The 24,790-nt window shown below is 41.7% G+C and overlaps 2 protein-coding genes across 4 annotated transcripts in view; one reads left to right on the top strand and one right to left on the bottom strand.

Annotated features, from left to right (window-relative positions):
• mcama (melanoma cell adhesion molecule a) overlaps positions 1-5,993 on the top strand; it is a 36,890-nt gene extending 30,897 nt beyond the window's left edge. Inside the window, exons 10-16 of one of the 3 annotated variants that reach the window (XR_009770240.1) lie at positions 430-571; positions 666-796; positions 941-1,082; positions 2,257-2,292; positions 3,848-4,020; positions 4,101-4,224; positions 5,103-5,993. Coding sequence is in view for 2 of the 3 variants with exons in the window: in XM_061703170.1 (XP_061559154.1) it covers positions 430-571; positions 666-796; positions 941-1,082; positions 2,257-2,292; positions 3,894-4,020; positions 4,101-4,224; positions 5,103-5,105 (705 nt within the window). In the remaining variant the exon portion in view is untranslated. The remainder of the gene's footprint in view (positions 1-429; positions 572-665; positions 797-940; positions 1,083-2,256; positions 2,293-3,847; positions 4,021-4,100; positions 4,225-5,102) is intronic. The other 2 variants (XM_061703170.1, XM_061703171.1) reach the window with 2 other exon arrangements.
• A 3,791-nt stretch (positions 5,994-9,784) lies between these two features.
• LOC133415944 (E3 ubiquitin-protein ligase CBL-like) lies at positions 9,785-24,317 on the bottom strand. The gene is made up of 15 exons (XM_061702500.1): positions 23,684-24,317; positions 20,553-20,800; positions 18,856-19,002; positions 18,610-18,766; positions 18,060-18,181; positions 17,797-17,934; positions 16,640-16,727; positions 16,420-16,551; positions 16,115-16,327; positions 15,253-15,369; positions 14,787-15,079; positions 13,687-13,860; positions 13,154-13,251; positions 12,414-12,602; positions 9,785-11,706 (listed from the first exon to the last, which is right to left on the bottom strand). Exons 1-15 carry the CDS (start codon positions 23,825-23,827, stop codon positions 11,372-11,374), a joined length of 2,595 nt encoding a protein of 864 aa, XP_061558484.1. The 5' UTR covers positions 23,828-24,317; the 3' UTR covers positions 9,785-11,371.
• Positions 24,318-24,790: the final 473 nt, after the last annotated feature.

The following is a 24,790-nucleotide window of genomic DNA, read 5'->3' as shown; positions in this document are numbered from 1 at the left end:
TTTTAGGTCAACTTTAGGGGTGCGTATTATACATGGGTGTGCATTATACACGAGAAATTACGGTACATACTGACTGGAAGGTTAAGAATGAAACAGTTTGCGTATCATGATTTCTTACGTTAATTCCCATTGATATTGTGCTTTTTCTGGTGTGTGCGCCTTGGCCACCAGGGGCAGTATAATACAGAAATTCATAATACTTAGAGTTTCACAGCTTAAGTGACTCAGTAAGCTCCAATAATATTTGTCGTTTTTCACAAAAGATAAAGAATATATCCCTATGGGTATTATATTGTCTGTCTACATGTATTGCTGCACCGTTTTTGTTAAAATATCCATTGTTTAAAGGATTATAACTTCTGCATTTAGCCCGTCTATGGTCTTTTTACATTACCATAGGTTTGAGTGAGTATCTGTGTCTGTGTCCAGGATGGCAAGATGGTGGGTCGAGGAAACATGCTCCACCTGCAGGACGCCACCTACGAAACGGCGGGAGAGTACGTTTGCGAGGTGACCGTTCCCTCCGTGCCCACCCTGCACACCAGCGGCTCAGTCCACATCGTCGTCCACGGTCAGTCCTCCCAAACACACTTCTAAATATGTCACACTATCCTGTGCCACATACTTGTGTATCATTGCGGTTGTCTGTGTGTGTGTGTACACAGGTGGTCCTCAGCTGGTGGGCGAGGAGCAGGAGGTCCATCTGGAGGAGGCAGTGGGCAGGATGGTCAACCTGAGCTGCGAGGCACGTGGCCACCCCGCGCCCAGCATCACATGGATCTTCGTCGATAGCCAGGTGACTCATTCCCGCTTGGCCTCTTGAGAGCGGCAGATGTGCGACGCCTACAATGAGAGTCATTTTGCCGCTTGGCTTTGCTCTCCTGCTGATGTGGAGATGGACGTGACCTTCAAGCTTAAAGCCCTCTTCTCTTCTGCACAGAGCTGGTTCGAGGTGTTCAGCAAGTCCAGCGACCACATGACCCACAGCGTGGTGTCCGTCGCCGTCAAATCGGACATCAGCGCCATGTGCAACACCTCCAACGACCTTGGCATTGACGTCAGAGCTTTCAGCATCAAAGCCAGTAAGCGAGAGCTTGCACTGTATCACAAAAACTGATACATGGAGCATGGATTAATATAAACCGCATCCACCCATCTATGTTCTACAGCGCTTGTCCCCATCAGGATACCAACTAATTGCACATACAGCGGTGCAGAATATAAATGCCGTTCCAGCCTCCACCAAAAAAAACAACAAATATTTTTGTAAGGTGATTTTTGTTAAGAAAAATAGCGCTCAAAAACATACATTAATAACTTGATTTAATTTAATGTAAAGAATGAAACAGTTTGTGCATCATGTTTTCATTTATTAATTCAAGGGGCATTGTGCGTCAGGTGGGCATACCTTGGCCACTGTGGGGCATTGTAATACTGTACGTACAGTCATGCTCCACGTAGATTTGATGATAAAACCGTGGCCCAACTAAGCTGCAGTATTTTTAGTCGTTTTTCACAGAGGATAAAGAATATATACCTGTGAGTATTGCTATCTTTTCTGTCAAAAAACTTGTAAGTCGAGGTACCAGTATATAGACAAACAGCCATTTACATGTGTGTTCACATCTGTGGACAATCTATCTTAATTATCTTTTGCGCATACCTTAAAAGACTTCAAGCTGGAAGCTAATGATGGTTGTATAAGAGCAGCTGCTTGCTGGTGCGATAAGCTGCAATTTACATACGGTCCGATTCGTCCATTCATCGCAAAAATAATTGGTCACCAGTCTATGATCAAAATAATCGTTTGTGGAAGCCCTAATGTAAATTAGCTCCGCTGTTACATAACAGTCGGGCAGAGAACTGTTCGCTCAGAGAACACATTTTCAGAAATAGGCAGATACGCAAGCAATTCAAAGTACATTTTTCCATGATATGAATCTCCATTCAACTGTGTTTAAACGGTCGAACAGTCTATTCCGTTGATTTGTTTTTTAATTGATTGCCCACATGTTGGCGGCAAACCACTACTTATGTCCAACTGAAACTCCTCAACGCACCATAGTTCCATGCCACAAGATGGCTGCAGAGCACTAACTTTTGTCGGAATGAAGCTCCTCATTTTACTTCAACATAGTTCCACGGCACCAAGATGGCAGCAAAATCATACTTTTATTGCTTTGGCCTGAGCACAAACACAACTATCGGTCGTGTGCGTAGTAGCGTGTAAAAGCATGTTGTTCTACTTGTTCACAGTTCCCCTGGTCACCACCAGCGCGCCCTTCTCTCCCGGTAAGACCGTCGTCCCGCTCGCTCGCTCATTTCATCGCTATCTGTCCTCCTCTTCCTCCTCCTCCCTGTTTGACAGCGAAAGGCTTTGAGGACGTCCTCCATGCCTTATTGATGATCTCTCTTTCTGGGACTCGCGCTCGCTTCGCTGGCACACCCTTTCGGATTGCCCGTGGGCAGATTAAATATTCTCTTTTACGTAGACACAACATCACAGCCCTTTGAATGACTGAGTGAAAATTCTCCCTTAATTACAGTATCTTACGAAGCAACACGCTGTCTACTCACACATTTTGTAGCAGACTAAATAACCTAAAAAACACTGTCAGATTTGTTTTTGGAGTAGATTTTAGTTACTATGAAAATTGCTTGCGGTACTAATTCCAATCCAAGAAAAAGAGTTTCAGGAATAAGATTTAGTTCATGAAATCAAACCTAAAAAGTAAAGGATTTACCCTCAGTGCCACTTCATTAGGCACATTGGATTATGCGTTTCCTAATGAAGTGGCCAGTGAGGGAGTGTATTTATGAACCAGACACAAACAGCGGAACCTCTTTGGGTTTTAGTCCAGCTATTACTATTCATAAATTCAGCAAGTATCCACATTGCTGATGTGGATAATTCTATTCAGGAAAAAGAAAATATAAGTTTAAAAATGCAATCACCCACAGTCAACGTGAAGGCTTTAAATAAATTTAAATACTTGTGTAGTGCACTTTGGGACAAACACTGTTTGTGTTCTGTGTGTTTTGCTGCTCTATTTTTGCTTCTCTGTGTCAAAACGAGGGATGGGCATAATAATCAATCGTCGATCAGTGCCGTTTTGAAGGAATTGAGGCAAAAACAAAGTGTCTCAACAAGATTGCTGTCTAAAGAAGTCAACAAGATGTCAGCTCAGGTCGACATCCACTCAATGGCAACTCTTCCGAGCAGTATTATTTGGCTCAATACAGTGTTACCCGAGTAAAGTTGTAATTTTATGACAAGTCATGTTACCTGAAAATTGAATTATATATATATATATATATATATATATATATATATATACACATATAATATTTATATTTTAAATAAGTTTGATTGTTACAAGAATAAAGTCGTAATATAAAAAAGAAAATAGGTTGGCATCCTCAGAGAAAAAAATTGTGACAAGAAAAAAGTTTAATGGTATGAAAAACAACTTGTAAAGTTATAGAATAAGGTTGTCATTTTATTTTTTGAAAAATAATGTAGTTAGTCATGTTAATAAAAAAATAAAAAAATCTAAAGTGTGTTTTTATCCCAGGAAATTTGTCTTGATATTAGACTGATCATGATTTTTCTGAACATCAAACTCCGTATTGACCAGAATAAAAATCTTTCATTTTATGAAAAGTAAACTTGAATGTTCCAATAATCAATTTGTAATATTCGAAAAACTTAGTTTTCCTAATATTACACATTTATTCTTGACACTGAGACTAAGACTAAATGAAGGGAAATGCCCATCCCTCCTTAAAATGTTGTTTTGTTGCTAAAAAATGATAAATCGTTGAATTGTGTTTTTCTTTCATGAAGTTGCGTATGGATTTCTTGTGTGTGTGTGTGTGTGTGTGTGTAACAGAGGGCAGCGGCGTGATCATCGTGGTGATCATCCTGTGCCTGCTGCTGCTGGCCATCTTGGGCAGCGTGCTCTACTTCCTGCACAAGAAGGGCAAGATCCCGTGCGGACGCTCGGGGAAGCAGGACATGTGAGTGGCCTCCATCATTGCGGAGCGGGTCCCGCCCTTCGCTGGTGCGCTTCTAAAACGCCTCGCCTCCCCGCTGTCAGCTCCAAAGAGAAGACCGTCAAAGACGACATCGTGGTGGAGATGAAGAACAACGCCAACGCCAAGAGTGAGGACACGGTGCTCCTCAAGGCCGTCAACGGAGACAAAAACGGCACAAACGATCAGGTAAGTTTTGAAAACTTGAGGAGAATAACGTCGGAATGTTAGGATGATAAAATGGTTGTCATGTTAGGGTAGTACAATTCTGAGTTGTAATTTAAAGTCAGAATGCTATGGGAATAAAGTTGTAAGGTTACAAGAATAATATTGTAATGTTATGGGAATAAAGAATACATTTGGAATGTTACAAGAATAAAGTCGGAATGTTCCAAGAATGAAAGTCGTAAGGTTACAAGAATAAATAAAAATTTTTTTTGCGGACAAAGTTTCAATGTTAAGCGACCATTATTGTGTAACATTCCGAAAAGTTGTAATGTTACCGGAATAAAGTCGGAATTTTTTTAGAATAAAGTCATAATGTTACGAGAATCAAGTTGGAACGTTACAAGAACAAAGTTGTCATGTAAGGAAAATAAGTCATAATGTTTAGAGAAAAAAAAAAATATTTTGAGAATGAAGTCATAATGTTACAAGGATAAAATTTTTATTTTTTTTTAGAATAAACTTGCCATGTTATGAGTCTAATGTTGTAATACAAAGAAGTAGACAGTAAAGTTATAAGGAAATTTTTTTGTATCTGAATTTGATCTGTGCAGTTGTAACGTTACCAGAATAAAGATGCAATTGTATCAAAAAAATTAGAAAGTGGAAATAGTACAACGCAATAAGCCTGTCCTTACCTCATTGTGGGCACCCTTGGTTGGGGTACCAAATTACATAATTTGGGTACCAAAAGGGTGGCTTGAGACTCACTGCACTTGTCTTTTGTTTCTTCTTCTTTGTTCAATTACCTTCTACAATGTCACCGTGACCTTATTTTCTTAACATGTCCGTGAAGGCATCACGACTACAATATAATGATGTCTCTGTGTGTGTTTTTCTAGTAAAAGTGTGACGGCATCGGCAGTGGAGCTGCTGATCTGATACCAGCAGGGACTCCAATCAGACGTTATACACTACCAGTATTTCCGTACACACACACACACACACGCACACACACACACACACACACACACACACACACACACAAACTTGTCTTTTGAGTGAATGTCTCGTAAAAGTTCATCCGTCGTTCTGTTTTCTGTTTGTTACTATCATCGCTAGGCCATCAAAGTGTACATATTATATATATATTTTGTTATTTAAGATATTTTCACACACACACACACGCTTACACAAACAAAACAACCGTTACAAACTGCTGTCAAGTCCCTTTCACCTTTTCCCCATATTGTTTGAAAATATGCCAGCGGACTGTTGCCGGGCAGATTTCAAAGAGGTTAGCGATCTGCTTTGCCCGTTTTTGTTTTTGAGATTACTGCTGAATATGCAGCATTTGTTTGTATGTATTTTATTTGTGTTGTGTTGGACCAGTTTTGCTGTAAACATTTAATATTTTTCACAAGCGTGCTCACATTCATACATACATACGCGTGAGTGGAAATAATTACGGTACTTTTGAAGAGAAGATTTCAGTTTGATGCAGGCACACTGGCGCCCCCGCCGGGTCCATTTTGTGAATATTGTGGGTTTTTTTTTGTGTGTGAGCATTTTTTTTTTTTTTTACATCTTTCCACTGAAGGGCGATAATGTCGTGCTCTGCTGTGTTCCAAAAAAACTGCACACCAGGGAATACATTGTTTATATTTTGTTTGTTTTCCCCTCCCCCAAAACGTTTGTAAATTAAGTACTGTACATGTGATCCTTTGATGCCTGTGCTTTTTTTTGGTAATGTTTTTGCAAGAAAATGAGAAATAAAAAGGTTTTTCAACAAATATGGCCCCGTTATTATTTCATGCAGCAGTCTTGAAAGTATTATTCAAATCAGCCATATAATGGAAAATTAGCTTTTTTATACAAATAGTTGGGTCAAAGTGGGAAATTACACAACAAAGTCAATATTTTGTAATCTGCCTATTTTGGAAAATGTACAAATACCTCAATCAGTTAGCACAAAACCTTCACAGTTCTGTTAGAAAACAAAAAAATGTCAGGAAAAGCATCCTAAAACAGCTCAACTTTATTTAGCATTCATTACAGGCACTTTAAATGGTGGGCGGCAGGTGTGTGCTGACTCCCGTTGAACATGAGTTTGAATCCGTCCGTCAATCCGTTCTGCGTACAGCTTCCATAAAGAAAACATGCAGTAAGACATCCTTCAATAGAATGTGAAGAATTATATAGCTTTAGCCAAATCGACTGCTCAGTGAAGTTGTCGACATTGTGCGGAAGCCGAACTCACCGTTGGCCCAGCAGTATATCCCAGAGCGGGGGGCCTGATTTCTACAATACAAGAAATAGGGAATGTAAAATATATATATTTTTTTATCCTCGGGGTGTTTTGACAAAATGATTTCACACACTATTAAAACACATGGGAACTGTTTTAAATTATGAAAAAAAAGTATTTGTACCCTTAAACAAAAAAACAAAAACAAAAAAAATAATAGGAGCAGTTGTCCAAACGCGCAGTTGATCACATTCCAACGTGGAAAGGGATTGCACACAAAAGCTCGCACATCTGTGAAAAAATATTGTTGTTTTAATGCAAAAAATTATAATTATGCTCTCAAATAACCTGACACACGTTGCGGTAGGGACTCAATCACGGTAAATATCTTCAAAAGTCGGAAGCATTTGGTGTTCAACCAACATTTTCTAGAACACAAATTCGACTTGAAAGTCAGACAAAACTTGGGACTTCAAACCCTCACCGTATGTTCATGTTTTTTTGATAAATACGGCATAAGATTGCAATCAAGAACTATACTAGCTAAACACATGCTCTTGGTAACTAAATGTCCACAATAGCCATATTTACATTAAACTTTCATACATTTGTATTTTAAAAAAAAATCAATATTTTAAAAGTTGTTATCCATAAACCAATTTTTTTGCTCTCCCCAGTCTGTCAAAGTACATACAGGTATATGCTGTGTCTCAAGAACTGCAATAGATACTAGACATGCACTTGGTGGCCAAATACAGCGGTGGTTTGAGATACAAGTGACCCGACATGAATTTTTTAGGGTACGAGCCGTCATTTTGACTTGAGATATACGAATTAATAAGCAGCAAATTATGAAACATTTTTCAAAAAGGAGGCTTGAAGATGTTCAATCCCACTCCCACTTGAAGTTCACGGTCAAAATATAACTTAAAGTGGAAAGGATAACAGTTTTCTTTGATAAATTTGGCCTTTATTTTCTCACTTCCTGTTGGGGGGAAGTTTTATTTTGAAGGCATGCGGAAAAGGATAACGGCTGAATGGACACGCATTGCTTTTTTTTTGTACACGTAGAATGAAGATTCACAGACGACAAAAGATTGATGAAAGATTGATGTTCGTGATTATATTTAGAGTTTCATTTATCACGCATTACCTAAATTATCTTTTGAGAATTTTGTATGGACTGAAGGCGTCGGTTATGTTTGTTATATTTTCTAGCTTCTTTTCTAGCTTCTACGTTCTGTGTATGTCTTGAAAGATTCAAAAGGTTCAGAAAACTTCAGACCACCAGTAAAGTAAGTGAATATTTGATATTTTCAACCGATACTACACAGAGAACTACGCGCTGTGCATTTAATGCAACCAAACTTTTCCTTAAGAATCCCCCCACTAGCTTGGCTAACATCTAATGCTAACGTCTACGGGAAACGGCATATATATAAAACTGTACTTAAAAATGTTGTGATTAAAATATAAATTCTAAAATAATATCGCAAAAAGAAAAACAAAGAAGCAAGTATAAAGGCTGATGCTGGCGGTCGAAATGTTACCCAAGATTTAGATTTTGACCTTTCGGTACGTTATTAAATCCGCCATTTTCTTTCCGTTTTTTTTTTTTTAACCCAGAAATCGAGTACGTAAATTTAGCAGAGGTCCACCAAAATTGCGTTTTCTCATTTTTTCGCGCAAGGTAAAACTTGTTACTTTCAAATTAGGTTGTTGGAAAATCCCTTTACCACCTCGTTTTTGAATTTCTCAATTCGGTTGAGATTTGCTGTGGTTCTGACAAAGATGAAAATGTTCGGTGTCTGAAATGACACATTGGAAGGATTCGTCCACAATAGAAATCTATGTCCTTGATTCACTATTATTATTCTTGTTTTCTGTGAAGTGAGAAGTAATTCCGGCGATGAACTTGCTCTCAGTTTGAACCTAAAAATGAGAAGGCCCGAGTGGACACCATTGGAAAAATCTGAAGTTGGCCTGTTTGAATGTCACATTTTCGCCTCAACTAATAAAAAACATCCGGGTTTATTATTATTATTATTATTTTTACCAAAGAATCAAGATTTCCTAATGAATTACATTGATTTCTGGGCAGAAAACTTTGGCAAAAGTAAATAAAATCAATTTTATGTTGATAAAAAGTGACATAAAATCCTTATCTGATTCTTATGCAAACTAGGGCTCGTTGTATTTGTGTAACTCTCCTCTATCCAATGATATTATCTATTTTAAAGGTATTTTCAAAATTTGAGTAACATTGCTACTTTTAGGTCCTAACTTACATTGCGTGTGCATTCAATAAAGGTTTTATGATGGCAATTTACTTGACATTATTTTTTATAAGGGGAACTAAAGTAAAATGAGAGCAACTTGGGAAGTCAACCAGCATCACATTGTGTTCCACTTTGGAGGCTCCACCGTCAATAACATGAGGCACAAAATTAGCATTCGCCTGGTTGTTTATTATTAGTGGCAACAGCATGGGAGTTATTCGCTCGCTAATGAAACCCCCAACATACTCCTCTTACTTCATTATTCCTTTTTCCAAATTTATTGGCTCACAGTCGCGGTTTTCATGCTTTCCAGCTCCTGTTAAACACAATTTACAACTGAGGAGGATAACATCGAAAACTTGAGGAATTAAAGCCAGATGTTTTGGTGTCAGGAGGGAGCCGCGGGGTCCCAAAATAAATGCTTCACATTAAAAAAAAAAAAAAAACGCTTGACAATAAGTCATCAATTTTCTATAGCGCATGTCATTATTCAGGTCATGGTGAGCCGCAGTCTATCACAGCTGACTTTGTTGCCAGTCAATCTTCAGTGCACTAATAAACAATTATTCCATACATACATTCACACCTATGGACGATTTAGTCTTCAATTACCTTAACATACATGTTTCTGGAAACGTGCAAACACCACACAGGAAAGGCCCAGAGATTCGAATCCAGAACCTGAGAACTGCGATGCATAAGTGCTTATCACGAGGGGACAAAGATCTTGGTTGACGTTCACAAAACCACCAGGTCTCAGCTGCCCTCTTGTGGCATTATAGCGGCTTACAACGGTCTCGATGTACAACACTACACTCAGTAAGCACCATTTTTTTGTATTTGATTTATGCCCTGTTTAAAGTTCTTTTGATAAAAATAATTACATGTACTTAAATGGGAATTTTCCATTCGACTTACCCAATGAATATAAATGGAAAAACTTCATGTACTGCACCTTTAAAGTTGGTGTTTTTAGTGAGATTATTTTTGTCTATACTTGCGATTCAAACTGAAATTAAAAAATCCCACACACACAAACCTTTTAAAGAAAATATTGTTTAATTAAAAATCTTAATGGCTTGGGCATGAAAACATGGCAACACAACATACGCAGAGGATATTAAAAAGACAATAAATAAATCATATTTACATGACAATAAAGCAGCAACAAACATTTTAGTAGGCGAGTTGAGAAAAAAAAAAGGCGAGTTAAAAGACTTCTTTTAAAGTGTACACACATTTAAGCATCCATTTGGAATCAGACATTTCCTTTCTTGTAAATGAGGCATGTTGGAGCTGACCAATCGAATGAGAGAGAGGGATGAGTGGGTGTGTCTTTCTTAAAGCGTAAGTCTCGAGAGAAGACAACGCGCGGAACATATCATCAATCGCGCAAAGTCCCTCGAGTGGCGCTCCGAAATAAAAATGGACCACCTCAAAAAGTCCTCTTTAAGGCCTTAAACGTGACATTTCATAACCTTAAGTCAATGTGCTACCACATTATGTTACATCAGTCCCAAGACAACAATTCTTTAGTACTAGCATTTAAAGTATTGGAGTGTTAATCTCTTTTCATATTAATACCATCTGTGACGACTGGAGGAAGAAAGTATTCCAAAATGGCGAGCAAACCTGCCAAAAGGCACATTTACAGACATTAACTGACACCTGACATGATCCATCCAAGTAAACCCGGCGCCTCCGCTGAAACGCTCGTCGGGACTGGAATGTGTTCGCTTTTCGGTTGTCGCGCACGTCGTCCGGAAGCGGCAAAGCGTCTTTGTTACTTGTTGGTGCTTTTTATTCTGAAACGGTTCAAAAGTTGCGAGACGCTCGAAGCGAGGGCATATCGCCCGCATGTAGCGATAAAAGGTCGAACTCGTCACAGAACTGAGTCGACGTGGGGAACTAAGGATGGGCAATCAGGAAATAAAAGTGCGTACGATGCTATCGTTGCCACCTAAATTGGCTGCAGAACAAATTTAAAACAAGGAGGTAAAAGAATGTCATGGAAAAGTTGGTGCCTAAATGGGCTGCAGGAAAAAAAACGGAAATGACGCAAAAGTGAAGACAATGCTATTGTTGGTGCCTAAGAAAAATGTCTTTAAGGTCAACGATGTTTTTGTTACTGCCTTAATGGGCTGTCGAACAACTAGAAACGAAGTAAAAATGGGCTGCAGAATAAAAATCTGTAGACATCTGTGTCTGTAGAAATTGGTAGAATCATGACGTGGGAACTTACTGTCTAAACAGAATGCAGAACAAATAATAACAGGAAGTAAACGTAAACATGAGGCTTTGTTTCTGTCTAAAAGGGCAGTGGAAACAAATACGCTAAGAAATATGCTACGATTTAGCTCCAAATGCCCATCTCTGTGTAGAACCACGGTCAACCTGTTCGTACATTATTATTTTTATTATTAAACAAAGGGGTTCATTCGGGCCATGCGTGGCCACGTAACAGTACAACATAGGCGGCTAGCGGTGTCACATTGAGCCAACATGGTCCCTCGAGTGGTTACGTCGTACACTTTTATGAACATTTAAAGGCTTTTGAAGTTTTTCCGTGTGGGATGAAGCGTGAAAAAGTTCGGAGGCGACCGGGGCGCAACGATGGAACGAGACGGAGAGGGATGCGGCGGGACTATGTGGCGATGTGCGCGGCCGACGGCACGGACACAAACTCTCGGAGGATGTTCTTGGCCGTCTCCAGGTTGTTCCTGGCGATCATCAGCGCCTTCTGGATGTCCTGGATGGAGTAGCCCTGCGACATCAGGCACTCGATCTCGCCGCTCAGCGCCACGCCGGCCGAGGGTGGCGGCGGAGGCGGCGGCGTGTGCGAGGAGGAGGGCCGGGGGGGCTGATCCTGCGAGACCGAAGGGAGCTCGCGGTTCAGCGGCCGAACCCGCCGATCAGAGTTGGCGCGGCGTGGGAGGGGCTTGGGGGGGCGCTCGGGGTCCACGCCGGCCGCGTACAAACCTGCGGTGGCAGAAAAAGAAGAAGATGTTAGCGTGGTGGCCTTGGTTTCGCACAGAGGAGGCCGCAAGTACTATCATTGCTGCCTAAATGGGCTTCGGAAGAAACTCGAGGTAAAAATTAATGTGATGCCATCGTAGGTGAAGAAAAAAGTAGAAATTGATAGTAAAACTGAAGGTGAAAACATGCTGCACAACAAATAGGAACATGTAATAAAACGGAATGCTATGCAATCTTGGCACTTATACAGGCTGCAGCACAAACAGGAGGCAAAAGTAACAGTGTTGCTTTCAATGGCGCCTGCAGAAAACATTGAAACAGTTAATAAAACTCAAGGTGATGCTGTAGTAAACAGGCTGCAAAACTATTATAAACATGAAGAAAAGGGGAATGTGATGCTATTATTTGCACCTCAATGCGCTGTCGCACAAATGGGGGGGGGGGGGTTAAAGCGACTGACGCTATTACTGCCGCCGAAATGGGCTGCAGAGTGAATGTGATGCTATCATTACTGCTTCATCAGAAGGCAGAACAGATCAAACTAGTAAAAGGGAATGTGATGCCATTGTTGGCGCCTAAACGGAAGTAAATGTTAATACGATGCTACCATTGCTGCGTAAATGGGCTACAAGAAAATCGGAGTGGAGGTGCATGTGATGCAAAAAGGAGACGTTTCAAGTGCGCTGAATGCCGCTTCGAGTGTCACGTACTGGGTTCAACGGCTCCGTCGATGCTGAGCGTGCTGAAGGCTGTGGACGGACCGTTGAGGTCGGCCAGAGCTCGCCGGGCGGGCGCCGGGGGGGCCAGCGGGCGAGGGCAGTCGTACTCGTACGCGTCCTCGGAGGAGCCGTCCGTGGACTTGGGCTGGTAGACCACGGAGGAGGAGTGCTGAGGACGTTCTGAAACATACACAAATAAACATTCAGTCGTACAGAAACACAAATATGCACACACAAACGCACATCAAACACAAATACGCACAAACAATGATCCAACAAAGATAAGAATATGCAAATATACACTTACAGACGGACAAAAATACACACAAACACAGAAAACAATGAATTCTGGGTATCCATAATGCTTTTTATTTTTTTTAACTACACTGCCAGGACAGTGTGTATGTGTGTTTGACGAATGGCGCAAATGGTTAACCCAATAAATCGCCTGTTCACGACATATCCCGCATGGGCTGTTGTTGACATCATTCACGCAGATTATTTTGTGTGTGGACAACGACCTCGAGCGGACAAATCAAATAGCCGCACGTCTCACTAAAGTGCAGTTTCACAAATTGGCATTGAAATATATGAAACTTATACATACATTGTAAAATGATCTGTGCCGCCCCCCTAGAACATGAAAAACCGCCCTTTTATCTACGATATACATTGTTATATCGTTCAGCTCTATGCTTAATCGGTGGTGAAAAGGAGGTAAAGAATTGTACCGTGATCGCCGGCCTCTGAGGAGGCAGCCTGGGCCTGGATGTTGCACATGGCCTCGTATACCTGAGGGTCCCCGGAGTCCACGTCTACGCCGTCACCGCTGGGACCACGTGTGAACAACAAAATGGTCAACTTTTTGGGGATTAGAAATGTGACACCTTACATTGCAGCAATATTAAACATTCAAGTCCATTATCACGCATGATGTCGGAAAATCTTGTGAGACATAAACTCAGTAAAAATCGAAGGGTTTGGGTATGTTTTGCTTTTTATTTGGACATCACTACAGAAAGGTACCAACCACAAAACAGCATAGGGCTCTCGAGAAAACGTCTGACAGATAAGTTCAATATGACAATAATAATTAAATAGCAATTACACAGATAAAAGGCCATTTTCCTAAGACTAGGGCTTTAACGCCTTCTGGTGGCTACTAAAATATGAAAAAAAATGTGAGTTTTGGTTTCTAAATAAAAAAACACAAATAGGTTCACTGTCATTCACTAGGATTGAGATACTGTCAAAAGGGAATCACCTGACGTCATTGTGGTGGTTTGATTGGCTGGGAGGAGGTGGCGGCGGCACCAAGGAGCCGCTGATGATCCACACGCCGCCCGATGCCGGCAGGGAGGTGGGACTCATGTACTCGTTCTCCTCGCAGTCGGTGGGCAACTTCTCCCTGCTGGACACGGCTGAGGTCGGCAGCGACCTGAACAAATGCCAGTCCGAAAATGAAACAGTGAGACCCAGTTTATCGCGGGGGATACTTTCCAGACCCAACCGCAATAGATGAAAATCTGCGCTACAAACAGACCATTAAAAAAAAAAATAATAATAAATTTTAGCCCTCCCATGCTTAAACATATTTACATTTTTTCCTTAGCGAATCAAATATTTCTTATTTAAACACCAAAATGTTCAACCAGTCCATATAATTTTGTCTGACAGACATCTGCTAGCTTTAACATGTACTGTAATGTGAAACACCGTTAATGAACGAAAATTAGCATAGAAGTTCAGGTATATATAAACCTAACGACTGCTATTTTAACACACATGCATATTGTCGCTGTCGGTTGGAAACACCAGAAGACCAATTTTTTATTTTTTCACAAATGGACACTATTAGTCTGTAGCCAAGTTGTCTATTATTTTTATGCCTGAGTAACCAATTTCAACTGTTGAAAACCACTTGCGAACAAACCTATTAACTCTCTTGGACACTTGAACTGTCTGACAAGTGTTGTAAAACTCTGCCTCTTCCTCACTATGCGGGAGCCGTGCGACATTAGGTTGCCTCAAGATTGAAAGTCTGGAATTTGATTTTATTTTTTAAATCAATAATGAGTGAAAATAGTTATCCTGATTTTATTCATTTATTTTTTTTCATGGCGAGCTGGAATGCTGTGCAGAAAAAAAGCATGTCAGTCACAAGGTCAATGACAGCGTAATAAAGTGATTTTTTTTTTTTAATTAGCGATTGATCATGATTTTTTGGGTGGTGTTTTGATGTTGTTGCTCAACGGTATATCATTTAAGAATATAAGGTATAATATAAGGCAATATACAATATACGGGGGAACACTTTATTGGTGTTTTGAAACACAAAATGTGGCAATAGAGAGATTTGTGTACCTGGCGGCCAAACAGTAGATGGCATTTGTGGCCGCTTGGGGTTTGCTTGCCTCTGCGCCGCCGCTGGCGCTTTGAGGCGTGGCGGGCAGGGCAGCCGTGGGCGCCTTGCAGACGGACCGCGGCACCATGTAGTTGGCGGCCCAGGCGGGCGTGTCGGGCGTGGAGGGCAGGGGTCTCCTTTGGAGCCTGGAGTCCAGCGCCACCAAGGAGGGGCGCTCCGGAGGAGGCGGCGGGGGCAGCTCTCGGAGCGCCGGGGGCAGCGGGAGGGGCTTGTCCCTGTGTGTGGCCCCCATCTGTTTGCGGCAAGAAAAGACAAGGGAAGCTCTTTTTAAATTTAAACCCGGCTACGGGAGGATTCTTTTTTTGGGGGAGGAGAAGAATTCCAAGCAAAGCTAATGAGTGGTTCCACCAGTCCAAATGTTATTTTTTCCCAGAGTGGACAGTGTTTAGTGGACTTGAACAAGACCTTAGCGCAGGCTCCTTGGACCAGCTGGCCGTGTGTGCTGGAGGGTCGCTGCTGAAGGAGGTCCAGCCGGGGCGGGACCGGAGGCAGCTGGGACACTGGAGATGGTGGGCGCTCCACCTATACATGCATACACATAATTCATTGTATGCATTTTACAAGTAAATATCCATACTGTTCTCTACAAATTGCAATGGAGTAATTGACACCCACCCAAAAGGGTTATAAATGCCTACAGATGCCACAAGATGGTGGCAAAACACTACTTTTATTCACATGAAGCCCCTCAACTTACTTCAACATAGTTCCTTGACCCCAAGAGGTCAGAAGATTGTGGCAAAGCCCTACTTTTATCCAAATGAAGTTCTCAACTCACCTCAACAGTTTCTTGGCCCCAAGATACCACAAAATGGGACCAAAGCAATACTTTCATTAGAAGATATCGGATAGGTCACTTGAAATCTTCATGGAACTGGGGGAAGTAAATCCGAATTGAGGACTTGGACCCACAGTGAAAATCCCAGCCATCATCCATCCCCATTCACCAACTGAAAAATGGCTTGCTCTCTTTGACGATGCAATGTTAATGGCTGAGCAAACATGCAGTTTTTTGGGCTTCCTTAAAAGTGACAGTTTTGGAGATGCGAGGATTCTTCCAGACGCCAGCGATATGCATGAATTTGTAGTTTATAGAATAGTTTATTATTAATAATTAATTTAAAAAATATATTATTTTAGTAATAAAATATTTTCTCCCCCCCAAAATGTATTTGTTTTTTTAACACTCTCACTACAACTGATATGGCCCATCTGTCTGATTTAACATCAAATTTGGCCCCTGATCACAAAAGTGGACTGAGCGTACTTTGCTGCAGGCCAGCCTGCTCATGACGAGGTTCTGGTCCTCCAGACGCTCGTCGTCGTCCTCGTCGTTGGTGGCCGCCTCGGCCCGGCTCGCTCCCCCCTGGAAGCCGGCGAAAGCCCCCCCGCTGGCCTTGGGATGGAAGGGGTCCACCACGATGGGCTCGGTGCCCTTAATCTCACAGCGGCAGAAGGGGCAGCCCTGACCCTCCGAATCCTGATGTCACACATAAGAAAGCGTTTATAGACAAGAGGGGGAAGGTCGAGGAGGGGGAGAGCTTTCAGTGGGCGGCGCGGGCCACCTCTCACCTGCCAGGCGGTCAGACAGGAAGTGCACATCAGGTGTCGGCACGGTTCGATCTTGACGTCCTTGTCGTTCTCGGCGCAGATCTTGCACAGCTGGAACGTGGAGCCCATCTCGCAGTATAACTCGTACTGCTCCTGCAAACCGGAGGGAGCCCATATGTTGACCACAGCGGCGTGTGTGTGTGTGTATACGCGAGGGACGTGTTAATGTAGAAGTACCGACCTGGGTAACTTTGATGTGGTCTTGTGGAGAAGGTTCACACAGGCCTGTTAGGTCTGGGTTCTGTGCACGACCATCTGGAAATAGGTAGCTGGAAAATACACACACAGAAACAAATAATTGAAAATGACACTTGTAACGTACGGTGGTGGCTTGACTTTTGAGTTGAATTCATTCCGTGGCCATGCTTGTAACTTTGAAAAACACCCGGATCGCAAAACAGCTTTCCCCATTGAATCGAATGGAAATGCCATTAATCTGTTCCTGCCATCACAAAAACACCAACCAAAAATGTTGTTTTTTTAATAGCACGCTGGACCATTTTGTGTTCCGATATCCATTGATTAAAACAATTAATTGGACCGGACAAAATACAAGGGGGGTGGGGGGGGGACCTTGGTTTACAATAGTCCCGCCATCCAACATTTCAAAGTTTAGAACGGCAGGCGGCGAAGAATACGATGTCACTTGGCACAAGAAAACAAGCTCGGTTACCAACATATTTACTGATTTTTATTTGTTTTATATTATGGCAGAGAAGTGTTTTTAATACAAATATTTACAGCAATTGTGACTGAGTGGCATATAGGACTAGTTTGCACATCGGCGTAAGAATACGCAGTCATGCGGCACAAGAGGGCGCAGTCAGTTACCACCTTATTTACTGTTTTTCATTTGATTGTTTTATATTTATGGTGATTATTTTTACAAATACTCACTGGAGAAAATTGCCAATTGCTGTCAAAGGAGTTCATCGGCTTGAGCCTTTTATAAATATTCCAGTGACAAATTTTTGTTTCCTGAGTATCCGAAGTATCAGAGCCTTAACCGCGGCGGTAGCCCATCTGCATGTAAGGGAATTCTGCAATGCAAGGACGTTGCTACAGACGAGTGACCTGGGAAAAAAGGTGGAAAAAAATGCCCAGCTTCAGCGGCCGGTAGCTACTGTTCTTCTCCATGCTTGCAGTTTACCGTTGTCTTGCTTGTTTACACATTTTGTGTCGAATTAGGCAAAATGGAAAACGCCAGCATTAAGCTAATTATTTGCATCTCCCATCCTGTGTTTGACGCATGTGGTCCCAATTGATGTCTTGTACTTTACAGAATGACAGCAGCCCTTTCAAATCTTAGGTAAACAAAGGTAAAGTCGTCTGACTCACAATCCCTCTCTGTAGCCATCGATGAGCGCTTGGAACAGAGGCTTGTTATGGGGGATGGTCTGCAGGATGTTGCCGTCCGCAGTCACGTAGCCGATGGCCCACTGGCCCAGTCGCGTGCAGCTGAGCCTGAAGATGTAGCTGAGGAAGAGGAAGCATCGTGACACAAATTAATGTCCGCTACTTTGAGAAAAATTTTATTTTTGGGTGAAATTTCAGGATTCAACTAAAATGCACTATAACCTTGTATATGGTCTCGTTCTTACCTGCCAGGCTTGTGGATGAACCTGTGCAAACGAGCCTTGACCTCGTCGTACGTGAGGAAGGCCATGTACCCTGGGTGTGTGACCGCGAGACTGTTCCAGTTCCTCAACAGAGATGACCACGGCTACACAAACACACAAATCAACACGGCATGTTAATGTAGACATGAAGAAATGAGGCAGAACCGCAACATCAACAATGACATACACAACATTGTGGCGATACCACCTGTCAGTCAGCTGGAACACTAATTGCCATTTAAGACTGCGTCTCCACGTAATGGAAGACCATCTTTAATACTACACAGGGTTTAAAACAATGCGGTGCATCGCTACACTTCCCACATATCAGACTCACTACTGTAGAACCACCGGGCACTTCATTGGGCTTTGAGGAGTCCATTTACTCGATTACTTACTGCAACATTGCATCTCATAATATTGTACAGATGTAGCTAATGAAGTTGCGGCTGAATGTATACAGTACTTTTCGACGGGTGTTTAGAATTTTTCACCAGGGGTTTTATTCGTACAAAGTTATATATTAGCAGACCTGGAAGAGCCTGGTGAAGATGTCGAACTCAAAGACGGAGATGTAATCGTTGCAGGTGAGGTCGATGGTGGACTTGAGCGCCATGGCCTCCAGGCCCGAGCTGATGGGGTGGAATTCGTGCAGCGCCTGGCGGAACGTCCTCCATGGCACAATGGTCCTGGGGGAGAGGACACAAGCCGTGGTCACCAACCTCACAATGCGGACACCACGTTTTTTTTGTGTTCTCCCTCCCCCATGCAAACTCACTTATCCCCAAAGGAGCGCCTCCAAAACTCGGCGGCGTCAGCTTTGGTGATGCGGAAGTTGTCGCCCTGGAACAGGCCGTTTGGGAAAATGGCTTTGAGCTCGGCGAGCATGTGACTGAAGATAAGCGACAGCTTGGTGAGGTTTCGCCTGAGGGGGAGGAAAACAGACAAAACAGATGTGACGACGTGTGGCGGACTTCTCAAAACATACAAGAGAGCGGGCGGCGTAGGACAACGAAAGAAATCACATGACCTCATGAGGAGGAAGGAGACTTTCGCTTTGTAATCACTGAGCACAAAGAAGGAAGTCGATGTGTCAATCTGAGATCTTTATCCTAGAATAGCCGCTCGGTTTGCTGCTGCTCGGTCGGTCGGTGCATTGCAACACTGATGGAAAATTTTACGTCGCATATCCCTTTTTATGTTGCTTTATATCTGAGCATCACTCAAAGCACAATATGTCTGAATCAGCCAGTGTCGGTCAGCAAAAAATAAATAAAAACGGACGAGCAATTTAATATTGAGAGACAATTTATGACATTGACAGGCATCTATACAGATGTCTACGATCTGTGTGTATTGCTGGATATTGGGCAGAAAGTTAGCATGTCTAAAATTGTAGTCGGCACGAGCAACTGCCGATCAGGATGGATGTAAAGTATATTTAAGCCACTGAGAACCAGAGTGGGCAAACTCCATATTGGTCATTTTTAAGTTAAGCACAGGAATAAATTGAGAAAAGGCATATTATTCAGATGAATATTGGTTGATAATCAAGCCTTATCTTAAATTTTCACATTTAAGCGGCGGTCCTTTATTTCACTCAGTACGTTTCCTGATTCTTCAGTGCAATACTGGGCCAACTCCCACTGTTGCCAGTACATCTGCATGTTAGTAAAAGTTAACATTTATCCTCTCTCATGAACTATTGATAGATGTGATTTTGGGATTTAGACCACTGTTGCACATTTGTTTCCTAATCTCAGTTAGTTTCCTTTCTTGCAGGGAACCTAGATGACACTGACCGGGATCCAACCTATGAAACTGAAGATGACAGTACCTTAGTTGTGGATCTAATATTTTCCAACATGATCCAAGTCCAAAATCATTATATTTGGCAAAATGGCAAAACTGAAGGAAAACCACAATTTCTATGAGATTAAGTATCCAGAAGAAGTAATCATTGCCGAACAAATCATCAAAACGTACTTATTTCTATACTTATAGAAAGGTAAAATGTCACTTTATTCTCATGTATAGTTACTAAAACTTTTATGAGCCCCTTGAACATGGAACAAATTAATTCTACTGTATTCCCATTATTTCTTAAGGGAAAAATATATCTAATAACCAACTTACAAACAATAACTATTCAGAATAGTCATAACTTTCAGCTCTCTGAGCTAAAACTGGAATATGTAAATAAATATCTGACAAGAGTGTACTTCCTGCCACTTATCTTGTTTTTTTTTTTTTTTAAATGCACCCTTAATTTGCATGTCCATGACAGTTCCCTTGTAACTGAGTTACAGCCGTGTTAAACGGATTTAAAATACGGTCAGCAGAGTTAACCTCTAACAACAGCCATTTGTTTTATTTAAGTTAGCAGAAATGAAAAGACATACTGTACATGTGTTGCACCATAGAGCTCATGTGCTATTCCTGGTTTTATGGTGATGTAAAACAGATGCCGCTCACCTGGGCTGTGAGTTCTCTTCGTACATCCTCTCCTTGGCCTCCTTGAACAAACTCATGGTCTGCTTGGTCTTGTTGGTCAGGTTGTCCATGACCACGCGGAAGTACTCGTTCTCGCCCAGCATGTCCATGCGGTTCTCGTAGCGTGACAGGATGGTGCGCAGGTGCTGGTAGGTGTCGGGCAGCAGGTCCAGGATGTACGGCGGGCTGTTCTTCAACGCCACCTTGGGGTTCTGGCACAAGCGCACCACCTGGATCAACAGAGAAGCGGAGTGTTATTTAATTTTATTTTTTATTACGAACCGTCACTCGGCCGAAACTTTGTCTTGAGTTGGCGGCAAAAAAATTATCATTAGCTTTAAGCACTGACTTTTCGTTTGAAAATCCCTATCAATATAGTGCACGAAATAGAGCCTCAATTGTTCTGCTCGACCGTATCAGTAAACTGTTGTCGCAAACTGCAAGCAACTTGACAGTTGTGATTGTGATCTCGTCAGTCCACCCAATGACAGACTCAGCGCCGCTAGGGAGTTTAATGAAGCCTTAAGCATGTGTTCTGTCCCTAGTGGTTGGCTGACTATTGGTTGAGAAAGTGCAGCAGAGCCAGCCATTTTTATTTAATCGCGGCAGCCAAAATTGTGATTCAATTACTGTTCAATAACTGTGCAACCCTAGCAAATAGGCAACAACAATTCTTTACAAAAGAGGCCAGGTTTATTGGTTTAAGTTCACTATATGTTTGTTAATTACCATTCCCAGTTGAAGTTTAATATGAAACAGAGACCAAATAAAACTTACGAAAGTCTGCTAGCTTAATGCTCACGCACAATGCAAAACACCATAGATGGGCTAACGTAACTAGCATGGATTTTGCTGTATCTTTTAAGGAACGGATATTTGAACACAAACAGTGTTCACAAACTTTTTTGTATTGTGTCTTTATTATACTGCCCCCTGGTGGCCAAGACGTGCACAGCACAAGGAAGACAATGTCAATGGGCAGTGAAGCATGAAATATTGATGCACTGTTTAATTCTTTACATCTTATTCAATTGTGCTACGACTGTATAACTGTCTATAAAGTGCCATTTTTCATTAAAACATGGCAAAAAAAATAAATAAATTTTTGTGGGGTTGGAACGGATTATTGGCATGTCAATTCATTTCAATGGAGAAAGATGGTTTCATATGCAAAGTGTTTTGAGCGTGGTCATGGAACGGATTAAAGTCTTGGACCTAGACACCAATTAGATTTTGCAGCAATTTGTAAGTTAAAAGAGTGTCTTGTTAAAAAAAACAACCTCCTTAATCCATCACATGCTTTCTTTATATGGATCATGATCTGCGGCTTTTAAAAAGTAGGTCGTCTGCAGATTAAAACTGTGACCAAAAGTTTTAATTAGTTTCACCGTATTATATGGTCTCACAGGAAATAACATACAGGTTCTAACGGTCACCATCCTAAAGCTTTTATTAACTGTACACGAGATGTTTTAAATAACATTTCCCAAATTGTAAAAGACAACCACTTTGCAATAAAAATTTTTAATGGAGAGTAAGAAGGCCCGAGCAGAGATCTTTCGATCCCTGAAGCTCGGAACTGTGAAGCAGACGTGCTAACCGCTACATCAACGTGCTGCTGACATCAACGTCTCTGCTTGGTCAAACTAATTTGTATATGCAATTGATTTGTAATTAACTTTAACAAAGATATTGTACCGGATGAGAAGCCAGACTCTTTCCTGTGTCACACTAAAGCTCTATTTAGTTAGCCTGGTAGCATTATTGGCTAAATCATTTTGAACTTAATGGCACAATAGCAATAGAAAATACTTTTGTGCTGATAAAAAAAATTTTTTTTAATCTATATCTATTTATATCTGTGTAGCTTCTGAGTCATCCAGGTCACGATATTCCGCAAAAGGTTAAATTGAGGCTAAAAGACTCTCCTTGTTTGTTGAAATTGTCGTTTTTCCCAAAACTTAAAAAAAGAAAAGACTTGTGCAATTATGCTGATACGCTAACGATTTACTGGTCTATGGTTATCGTCCCGCTTTTCCTCTTTGCCATCACCAGTACCCGTCTGTGGCCGCATTCCTTATTGCAGACCATTTTCCAGTATTGAAGATGGGTGGATGATTTGGTGATTATTAGAGCAGTTCCTCTGAGGACTTTAATTAGGGCTGCAGCGATCAAAGTTTTTGAATCGAGTATCCAACCGATTATTTGAGTTATTCGTTTAATCGTGTTCAGATTTTCACCGTTGGGGAAAATGACTCGGCTCGTGCTTTGACAGACTCCTACTGAGGAATTAACTCAAATGAGACTAAACCAGAAGAAGGGATACTAGACACGAGGGCGACGATAAATTGTAATTTTTTTTGCTGACCCGACTAATGTGGGTGGAGCATGGCGTCAACGTTTGATCATTATTTCGAGGGTTCACCATGCAAAAAAAGGGGATGCAAAGGCCCATTCATCGCTGCTGAGCAGACGTTTCACCGGATTCGTCGACAACTGGCGTGAGTCCGTGAAAGCTGTAGTTTTCCCAAAAGATTGTTGGTTTGTGAGGTTTGTTTACAACCTGTCCACTCATCACATCTCTTTGATTTCAGGATCAACCCTTTATTTCAATAATGCAAATGGGCAGTGGGAGATGATGGCATTCGATGGCTTCATCAGTACACTCACGTTTGAGAAGCCGTAAAAAGGGAAGTGACCGTTTAAACCACCTGGTGTCAAACGCAAGGCTCGGGGGCCAAATCTGGCCCGCCAAGACATTTCACGTGGCCCGCGAAAGCAAATCATCTGTGTCAACTTCCATGATTCTCGCTCAAATTCTTAGAAAATAATAACAATAAATAGTATCGTTGAGACATTGCAAGCATTTTCTGTTTACAGTAACTTGAAAATAGTTGAACAAACTATTATCCTTGACTTCTGATTTCAAAACTAGGTATCCATCAATTTGTAATAATATTACGAGGTGACTAAACATTTATATGGTTTCACAGTCAACGGCCCGCTGAGGGAAACCGTGACTACAATGTGGCCCGCGACAAAAATGAGTTTGACACACCTGGTTTAAACTAAACCGAGGTTAATGTTTAACCCCCAATAGAACCAGTGGTTACCTTATCCATGAGCTTCCAGCATTTCTCCACCATTTTCTTGTCCACCACTGCGGGTTGGTGGGGCTGCAGGGGCTGCTGGTGGGGCTGAAAGGCGTCCTTCATCAAGCCGATGAGACCCGCGCCCCTCCTCGGATTTCCGGCCATTAATTCGCTCGGTGACCGGGGGCGGAGGGGGGTGAGCCCGGTTGACAGCGTCGGGATGAATCCTCAATCTTGACTCTCTTTTTTTTTTTTCGCCGACCGCGATGGTTATCCGGCCAGCGTAAGAAGGGGGAATAATAATAACAACAATAATAATAACAACAACACAAAGAAAGGGGAAGAAAAACGGCGCAGTGTAAACGATGTGAACGCGACGCTGCTAGCTACCGAGCTACATTGGCGGAGGGAGGAAAAGCCTCTTCGGCGTGCAAAAAGTCGACAAAAACGCCGCCGTGACGCGGTGTCGGCTGCTTAACGACGACTTCTCCCGTCGAGTCAAAGCCGCCCCGCGGTGCCAGTCGAGCTAATAATAAACTGGCGGTGTTAATCGGCGGCGCGGGGCGATCAACAAGCAGGTTGGGGAGTAGGAGCACTTTACAGTTTTTAGCCCACGAAAAGTCAGCCAGCAAAAGTGACGCAGCGCTGACGCGGATATCCGGCTGACACCTTCAAAATAAAAAAAATAAAAACGCGTCCGCTTTTTATGCAAATACAACCAGTTGCATGTGGGTACTCGGTTTACGAACGACATGTAGAGGTTACGAACGGCGAGCAAAGAATTACTTTGAAAGAATAGAGTAAAACAATTGTCAAGACGACACGCTCAGTTACGGCCGTTGGTAATGTTCACTAACTATATAATTTATTTTACATTCATGTATGTAGATTGTGAAAAAATAAGACAAACAATATTCTAAATTCACAAATATGCTAAAAATTAAGCAAAAAATTTGGGGAAAATACAAGAATATTAGATGCAAAAGGTACAAATATGTAGTACTATAAAACAAATATTTGGAAAACAAACCCAAATAGATGAAAAAAGTTTAAATGTGTGGAAAATAATTTAAAAAAATATATATATTAGGGAATAATATCTTAAATGTCAATCAAATACAGGCTTAA

Source organism: Phycodurus eques, chromosome 17, assembly GCF_024500275.1.
Source record: "Phycodurus eques isolate BA_2022a chromosome 17, UOR_Pequ_1.1, whole genome shotgun sequence".
Taxonomy (NCBI): Eukaryota; Metazoa; Chordata; class Actinopteri; order Syngnathiformes; family Syngnathidae; genus Phycodurus; species Phycodurus eques.
This window is presented reverse-complemented; position numbering and strand designations above follow the sequence as displayed.